The 9397-nt window shown below is 52.9% G+C and overlaps 1 protein-coding gene across 1 annotated transcript; it reads right to left on the reverse strand.

The window, feature by feature from the left end:
• Positions 1-4258: 4258 nt before the first annotated feature.
• LOC144110024 (uncharacterized) lies at positions 4259-9222 on the reverse strand. Its single transcript, XM_077642828.1, has one exon. The coding sequence runs from the start codon at positions 8567-8569 to the stop codon at positions 4502-4504; it is 4068 nt and encodes a 1355-aa protein (XP_077498954.1). The 5' UTR covers positions 8570-9222; the 3' UTR covers positions 4259-4501.
• Between the last annotated feature and the right edge of the window lie 175 nt (positions 9223-9397).

Below are 9397 nucleotides of genomic sequence, written 5' to 3' on the forward strand. Positions count from 1 at the left end.
TGCACGTCACTTTCTTTTATACAGGCCTAGAAAAAAGGCTTGGTTGCTCACGTTGAAGAATGCAACAAGCGCTCTTGCATATAACCACACCAGATGTTCTGTATTAATGCTAAAGTATTCCGTGCACTGCATGAAATGCGTATGAGCAGAGTCTGGCAAGCTTCTGCCAAAGCCTTGCAAAATCACCCAGACATAGTCGCTTACTGGTTGCAGCATAAGCCGGGAAATCTTTGTACTGTTGGCGAGGTTGGTCAGGACAGAAGGCATTGCACCAAGCTTGGAAGGCATTGCAATTCCAAAACTGGTGCTATCGACCAGCTTAGCCATGAGCCCATCAGCACTGGCATGCTCTCTGAAAAGTTGACTGTGCTAATGTCGTGCTTCCCATAGGAAGAAGAAAGTGCTCAAACTTTGCAGTGATAAGCATCATTGTGCAATTTGATGATCTTGATAGATGTCAGCCCTCAAATATGATTTCTAGCTGCTACATGCTTAGCTTTGTTTCCAACCATATGTGACGGTTGCAGTATTTTCTGGAATTGAAAGGGAGCTTTTTAAGGCAAGGCCAATAAATAAAATCCCTACGTTCGTTCCTTTTCATAAGGAACAGGGTCCCACTTCATAATCTGCCTCCTTTTAGATGCTTTGTAAATGGGCACATATGCGCACAGTGATAAGCTACAAATGGCAGGGTACAATTTGCCTCTCTGGTGTGAACCATTGTAAGTCGTTGGCGGTTTATGTGTAAATCTTGCAGGTTACACAACAGTCTAGTTACCTGCCAAAAGGGCGTTGAAATTGTTGCATAACATTTCAAATAAATGAGCAGGCATGATTTTTAGGATACACAGGAAAAACAATTTCATTTGTTTTTTTATTTCGCTTTGTGAGTGAAATGAAAACATCTCATTTTCCCAGGCGGCCCATTTTGCGACAGCGAGGAACATGGCAGTGCTTTCAAAATGAGAGCTGCTTGAGTTCTTCACAATAAATTATGCAGCTCCATGTCAGACAGGCAAATTTAGTGTCACTCAGAGCAAGTGCACTTAGCGAAGCTAAGTGTCTCTTTGACACCTTGGTGCTACATTAGGAACGAAAGTGTAATTTGAAGTGGACCTTTCTTCCGGAATGTTTAAGGGAGTATTCACTGGCGTCACAATGGCCACCGTGCTGTTGTACATGGATCACGGAAAAACACCACATGCATGTCTAGTGGCCCTATTGCTACTTGCGCCAGCCTGCACCACTGAAGCTAAGCGCTGGACAACAAAATGGCACCTGTTACATCATGTGAATACCCCCTATCGCTTATGCACCTATGCTCCAGGACAACTTTTTCTGGCAATGGAGTGGAAGCAACGGGGCCAAAATACGCCCTCTTTTCCTATGCAGTCGAATATAGTCCCCGCTTGCAGTTAGTTTTCTCATGAAACATGATGTATTGTTAATATTCGTCAAAGACATATTCGTGTCAAAATTAACTACCAACTTTCAACTTTGAAATCGAGGAAAAAAAAAAAGATTTCTTGATTGCAACAAATTGGCTAGGCATGTGTATTTACAAGAACCTTCAACAGATGGCGCCAGCTGCTACGGGGAGAGAATGCAGTACCACGGACTCGGTACTACGCGGAGAGCAACGCACCAGGTGGCCAGGCGCACCTTCGAGCAGCCGGGCTATTTGGCGCAATGGCATAGTTATGGACGCTGCGCCATCGTAACCTTCCTTTCATTGCCAAGAAAAGCTGTCGCCGAATAGAAAGCTTTTCGCTGTTTACAGCTTGACTGAGAGTGCGTACATGTTGGACTGTGCTGTGCATGCGCAGTAGATGCCTGTACGAATCCACCAATTACAATGCTGCTAGCACAACCCATTGGAAATATGGCAGCGCCCACCAAATAGGCGAAGTGGCTGCACCTGTTCCCACGACGGACGTTTCTTTCGAGAAACGAACAAGGGGACAGTATACCAGGTGTAGTGCTAGCATCCAAGCCCACATAGATGCCCACACAATCCTTGCAGTGATTGCCTGAGGCGAGGAGACTAAGTCTGGTTCATTAGCGTCCTTGAGTCGGATATTAAGCGAATGTATTGCATCCTTAACAACGAACTGCTTGGCAGGCGTGACCACAGATAGTGAACGCACATCTGTTCAGGTTATATTGCATCGGCACTGCTCTGATCTCTACCGGAACTAAGGGCACGCTGGCATTGGACAGGAGTTTTGTGGCACACACGGAAGCCGACTGCTCACGCGTGTACAGAATGTAGTGTGCTCAAGCCGAGTGAAGGGAGTTCGCCAAACACACTTCGAACCGAGTGTGTTCTGCAGCGAGTGTCACTAATGTGCAGCCTCACAGTGTGGAAGTGACACTAAAGGCGAGTGTCGCTCGTGAAATGACGCTCGCAGAGTAGACTCCTAGAGTTGCTGGAATGCACAGCTTTGCGCAATAAGTTTTAGCGCAAGCATACTAGTAGTAAGTCGCGATGTTCACATATATGTGGATTTTGCGAAAACGAAACTATGTAATCAAACGCATACGCAGTGAAAGTACACGCAAATAGCGATACGCACGGTGTCCAAAGCGGAACCCTTCAAGGTAGCCTATCTGAGAAATGCGCATTACCATGTGCAAAGCAAACTTATTTCTGCTATACGCTGATACGAAATTCTCCTTTACCTTAACTTCGCAAATTTAACAAAGTACTCCTACTCTGTAAATGCATACAACTTGCCTGTTTGTGCCATACAAAAAGCATCGCTAATACCTGGCGCTATGCATTCGCTTTGTCGACAAAGTCTTCAAAAGTTAACAAAACTGCAAATAAGCGCGTAAAGGCGGGGTTCCCGGTTGCCACGTTCGGAGACGGAAAAAAATTACCTGTTTCAACCCGGCTGCACCTAGTAACGAGCGACACGTGCTTTTATATAGCAAACGGCGCGTCACGCGATTTCCGGCACTTGCGAGAGTGCTGTCGGCTCCGCATCGCAGCTGTGGCGAGGCGCAGCGAGACACACGATGCGATAGTTTCGAGGCGAGCGAGCGCCGTCGGCTCAACGCGCGTAGCTGTGGCGAGTCACGTGCCATGACGTCAGAGCCAAGCCTCCGCTCCTCCTGGTTTGAAGGTGAAATTTCATAGCCTCATGACCTTGAGCTTTGTACGGGATGAGTAGAACTATCGCTCTGAAAATAAACAGATCGAGCTTAGGTCAGAGGAAGAATTATACACATTTTGTGCGAAATTGAAATAGCAATCGAGGACAACTTTCTGTGGCACTGCAACAGCACCTGCGAGCGTGATGTGACCGCCACCGCCAGCGTGGAATATCAGCGGCCTCTACAACTACACTGCTCTAACACTCTGCTGAACCGGAAGTTTTGAATTGCGGAGGTTAAAGAACCCCACGTGGTCTGAATTGATCCGGAGTCGTCCGCTACGGCATTCCTCATAGCCCCATGCGCACTGCTTCGAGACGTATTGGAAGACGCGATCCGTGGCTGAGATCTGCGTTTGGAATACCGTTGCTCTGAAAAGACCAGAAAACGTTGCTCTGAAAAGACCAGAAAACGTTGCTCCAGAACTGCGCCAACAATGCGTTTGGAAGTCACCATAACAAACCACTTTGCCTGGCTACTTTTGGCAAATATGGTAAGTAGAGCCCCCGCCGAAGCCGATGTATTCTATCACACAACTTTTCTTCACATCGAGGCTACACCGGACATTCAAGAAAGCGCCAAGGTTTGCCTTACTAATTTCATGCATACTGTAACAAGCGAAATGTTTTTCCAAACTAGAGAAAAAACGTCGGTTCACTACATGGGGTCAAAAAAGTCCAACACTTACGGACGCCGTGTCGAAATACTCTTGTAAACCCAAGGTCATCGAAGGAATATTGACCAGCACTGAGCCCGCAAGCATGCACGCACGCACTGCTCAACATTGGAGCCCTCTATACACGGGGACAACTTTTTTGGCGAAGCACCAGAGGCCAGGCAGGAAAGGGAAGGAGATGAGCCTCTGTACCTGTGCCGTGGGGTGTGGGCTTCTCAGCACTAGCGACCTCCGCACCGTCTAACTTGCCCCCTTCACAACGACCCCCCCCCCCCCCCCCACGGCACAGGGACAAAGGCCCGTCTCCATCTCTTTCCAGCCTAGCTTCTGCCAAAAAAGTTTTTAAGAAGTATGAAAGTTTACAGTAATTAAACTCGAAATGAATGTGGTTCCTGTGGCGAACTCCAAAAATTCGAAAATAAATTATTGAAAGGGAACCAACAACTTTCATTATATTATGACTCTTACAAAAGCACTTCTTTGGTACAGTCAAAGGAGAGGGGAATGCTCGGAGAAGCCAGTTTTCCAGACGTTTTCGCACGCACATTTGCTGTCCGTGGACCGCGCAGAATACATTCACAAAAATTCACTTAGTGTTCAGTTGAAACTCAACAAAAGCACGATGAGTTTTCTTTGGTTTCCAGCAAAAGTACTTGCAAGCGAAATCTAGGCTATACTGAACGTCAACGTCCTGGTGGGCTGCGCCCTGGGCTGATCAGGTGCCGGGCTCTCTGAAGGCGGTGGCTGCGGCGTTGGTGGCAGCGCCGCCTGAACCCTCGGGGGAGAGGGTGGCGACACGAAATCACAGCCGGTGCCTTGCTGCTCGCTGGCACAAGGAACAAAGAACTGAGGCGGCGCCTGTGTCGCAGCGGGTTGCAGCAGGAACGGCGCCACCGAAGCCGATGCTGTAGAGTCCACAGACCTCTCGTTTCCTCCCACGTTTTGCACGTCCACGTAACGTCTCCGCCGTTGCCTGTTCATCTGGAAGCGGTTTTCGCCTGTATTCTGCGGGTGGTTTCCGAAGCTGGAGTCCGTGGGTGGTGCCGCCATGCTGCTGGCCAGTTCTCCGGGCGCGGCGTTTTTGTCCACCCAGCACTTTTTCTGTTCGTCCCACACGATTTCGGGCTCTGTGTCGTCGGGTAGGATCATCTGGTTGGGGCCCTTGGGGACTAGCTTTTCGATAGCACCCATAATGCCATCCATCAGCCACCTCTTCTTGCGGGCCGCCTGGCCATGGTCCTTGGCAGGTCCGGTTCGGCTGGACTCCGCAGGTGGCTGGGGCGATGGCTGACGTGAATGTCGAGCGCTCTCCCGCTGGTCTGAAGCATTCTTGTCATTGCTTTCGTTGCTCAGGTGTTCCCGGGGCGTCTCGCAGTGCTGAGGGGGCTGAGACCCCGAGAAGGTGCAAGCCTTGTAGTCAAATCCACCGACTTCAGTGCTGGCGGGAGTCGTTGATGGTGCTGAAGTGTCTACATGTAGTGGCTCACTGAGTGTCGCAGCATGCGACTCGATGGACACAAGGGGAGGATCGAAACTCTCGTAGTCGTACACGTTCGAAGGCTGCACCGCTATCGACATTTGAGGCTCTATGTCCCCAGCGTCTTCCGCAGATGCCAGCGGTGCTGCGACGGATGACGAGCTCGTTGGATGATACAGGTTGGTATCATGAGTGGCACGCGGCATTGAGTTCCAGTGCTGGTCAGTTTCAGTGTCCTTGATGTAGTCGACAAATGGCGGTGCTGCAAGTGATGGAGGGTTTGTCGGCTGTTGGACGTCGTCGCGAGCAGCATGTAGCATTGGACTCAGCTCTTCGGTCAAAGTCGTGCCCGCTTGCCCGTTCCAGTACGCGGAGCCGCCCACGTGAAAACCGAACTGCTTCTCTTGTTGCTGCAGATTGGATTCGTTAGCGCTGAACACTGAGGATTCCGAGGTAAGATTTAGCTGGTTTTGCAAGCTGTCCGTACGCGTCATGCCAGCCGTGAACTGTGCAACGTCGCCAACGCAGCCGTTATCGTGGGCAAACCCATCGACAGAATGAGCTACGGTGCCGCCAGTCGTTTTCCGCAGCAGCTGGGAAAACGCAGCTAGCCACGGGGGCTCGCCGAGTTCCTCCAGCTCTTGGATGCAGTGTGCATCGTGATTCTTGAGGCGGCTGGCCAGCTCGTACGTTTCGGTCGCCAGCTGCGCCGACCAGCAGTGCCGGGTCATCGCCTCTGCCAAAACCTCGCAGTACTGAAGCGCCTCCTGCGCAAACCCGTACTCTGCAAGGCGCATGGCGAGGAGAAACTTGTAGGGCTGCAAGTGCGGCAAGGTAAAGCCAGTGTCGGCCAGGGACCGGGCGTACTCGTAGATTTCAGTGGCTTGGATCGCATCGTTCGAGGCGAACTCGCGAAAGGAAAGCGTCCGGTGGCAAGACCCGAGCAGCACGAGTTTGCTGGACTTGCATGCGTACGAACCAAACTCCACCTGGGCGGCCAGGTAGCAGAAATGCGCCGCTGACAGGCAGCCACGGCTGGCGAGTGCGTCGCCGAGGGTCACAATGCTCCGGGTGTTCGCTTCAGGCCGGCTGGATGGATTGGAGAGGATCATGGCCAGGTGAGGCCTCCAGTCGCCCCACCTCTTGGCTGCCGCGCAAGTGACCGAGGTGGGCTGTCGACCGGACAGGTGCTGGTACAAGGTGCGCAGAGGGTCATTGACGGCAAGGGAATTTGTGAAGCGCGTCACGGTCGCCGCATATGTCTGAGTGTCCATCTTGGAGGCCAAGCAGAGAGCGTGGCCCCAAAGGCCATGCTTTGCTGCCCAGTCTAGCGCACGTTTCGTGCGTCCGTAGAGAAGGAACTCGCGGAATTTTGACACCGTATGATCTGAGCCAGTGGACCCGAACTGGACGAGGTCAGACACTATGGTGCAGTCACCAGAAGGAGCGCTGTCGCAATTTTCAGTAATTTCGCCTGTGCTCGCTGTATCTTCCTTGTCCCATGGTAGATTACCGAGCACTGAGGCGGCTCCTGACGATTCTGAGGGTTCGTGCTCTCGAACTAGCAATTCGGCTAAGTCCGAGCCCGAGACAAAGCCGTTCTGCCTCACCATGAGAAGCAACAGCTCCCAGAGCAAGATGCGTGAAGATCGGTCGGGCAGGGTGGGGTCCTCGGCAAATGCCCTAATTTTATCTTTGCAGAAGTGCAGGACGTTATCTTTGTGCGTCTCAGATTTGACGAGTGGTCCTGGGAATGCCTGGAGCTCGCGAAACTGCGGATCACTTCGAAACAAGTTCCTGAGGCTGTGAATTTCGACAGGCTGAGGCACGTTTCTGCCACTGACAGTGGGCACCAATTTGAGCAGGCCGCTGACGCCGCAGAATCGGGCAAGAGGGTGCGGTCGCGAGAATTTTTTCACTTCTTCCAGGCGGGGCTCGTGGTCGAGGACCCTCGGATCGCAGTAATAGTTTGCACTGCTGGAAGAGCTGTTGTCAAGACGTGGGTCCCTGTAGTCGCAAGAAAGGTCGGCGTGCAAGCTGATCGGATGCATCTGGTGCGGAATTCTGTAGCCGATACCGGCGTAGTAAGCGTCGACTTGCTGCCGATACGTCGGATTTGTCCTGTATAACTCGCCGAAATATGCGTAGTCATATCCCGAACGTAGGGGGTAGTCGTAGTGAGGGTAGTTGTAAACGCCAGCCTTCCCGTAGCCCTTCTGGTCGCAGAGTGTGCCACGCCACCGACCATCGTCTCGGTGTTTTCGGCCTCCGGCGACACCATAGCCTCTCCGCAGATCTGGAGGCGAGAAGTCCGACCTCCTGTACCGGTGTGGTCCGTCGCTCTGCCTTTCAAAGGAAGATTCTAGGGAAGAATGGTATGATGGGTAGTCACTATGTCGGTCGCTGTGATGGCCTTCGTAGCGGTAGTCATTTCTCTCGCAAAGCTCATCGCTGGAGCCTGACCTTTGTTCCTTCCACTCGTGGTAGCTTTCCTGTCGCCTCCTCTGGTACCGGCTATTTTTGCAGTAGCCGGACTTGCCGTGGTCATTTGTAGATAATTCTGTCCGGTGCGTTCTTCTGTCTTCGTAATGCTCGTGTCTGCTGTGCCGCCTGTTTTCGGCTCGGCTGTCCTTCACATCGCGTCTTCCACTTCCCGCATATCTTTCGTGGCCCTCTCCTGAAGCACCCCTCCGACAACCCGGCCGGACATGTTGGCATTCCCTTTTCTGTTCCTGGTCGCCCTGGAAGTCTCCTTTGCCTCTCCGGCTGCCACATAGGTCAAATTTACTCGGAATTTCGCTAGGGTTCAGGATTTCATCACTTCCTCGGCCTCCGGCTGGCGTTAAGAAGTGTCCATCGCCAAGCACCGCACCGCTCGAATTTTTACAGCCCTCCACATAGCGATAGCAGGTTGGATCGTCATCGCCTGTCTTTCCCGCCCGAAGATCCTGTCTTCGTACGTGCGGCTCGCTGTCTATATCGCCGATTTTCAAGTCCCGATTACGACGCGTGGGCTCTAAACTGCCACTCACCGTAGAACACTGGTCAAAGGAAGGGAGACGAGTCGGCGGAGAGTACTCATGGTGGCGCGGAGCCGAAGACATGCTTTCCTCGCTACCCCGAGCAACATGCGTTGCTGAGGCAGCCAGTAGAGTGCGGTCTTCTTCGCTGCACACCGGAGGCTCTGTCTCGTGGAGGGCCACCGGGTCCGCCAGTAGAATGTCGGACGAACGCAGACACGGCGCTGCCGGAGACATTCGCACAGGGAAACTTTGAGTTCCGTCCTGCCATATCAAAGGGTCCTGCAGCAACGGTGAGGGCGCCACCGTCCATGGCACACTGGCATAGCAATGTCCCTTTGGCACTGCGTCCACACCGGCAGCGGCATCTGTCACCGAAACACAAGGCCGAGGTGCAAGCGACGAACGCTCTACATCACCGTTGTGTGCCCCTGTCACGGAGCCTGCCCTCAAGGCAGGCCGGCCAGGAGAACTGTCTTGCGATACTGGTGCCAGGTTGACCGGTCAGGGGGCCGTCGAGCAGGGTACGTTAGGCCTAGCTGGGACAGTGGAGGCGCACTTCACAGCTGGCAGCGACGTCGTCACACCGTGCCGATGGCGGTGGCCGCTGCGAGGAGACGTGAGGCAGGGGTGGCCAGCGAGGCGACCTCGGCGCTCGGCGAGGCGCCGGCGGAGGGCAAGGCGTCGGATCGGTGTCCGTTCCTCCGTCGTCCAAGTACTGAGCCGGCGTTCGATGGCTCGTGCCAGTTGCTCGCGCACCGTCTTCCTTTTCTTTTCAGTGTTGCTTTACGGTGAGTGCATCCGGGGCTGGGGCAGTCAGCTCTTTCGTGCGCTTCGGAATTGACGCATTGAACGCCAAATGTGCAGCAGCATCCTTGATGCAGTAGCGCGCAACGTTCGCTGCAGGAGTGCGGGCTAGTTTCTGCGCATCGAAAAAAAAAAAAACCGTAGCGCGCGTGATTTCTTACTAGGCTACGTCATATCTGAAGACAATCGCGCAGCCGGTTGGATGATGAATTTACATGAGCGGACGCATCGCTTTATCGAACAGTCCGACATCAATCC

The sequence above is a fragment of the Amblyomma americanum genome, chromosome 11, assembly GCF_052857255.1.
Source record: "Amblyomma americanum isolate KBUSLIRL-KWMA chromosome 11, ASM5285725v1, whole genome shotgun sequence".
Lineage (NCBI taxonomy): Eukaryota > Metazoa > Arthropoda > Arachnida > Ixodida > Ixodidae > Amblyomma > Amblyomma americanum.

What these genes read in the sequence shown, in the direction of transcription:
- LOC144110024 (XM_077642828.1), bottom strand. Translation starts at nt 8,569, where the DNA reads ATGTCTCCGGCAGCGCCGTGTCTGCGTTCGTCCGACATTCTACTGGCG.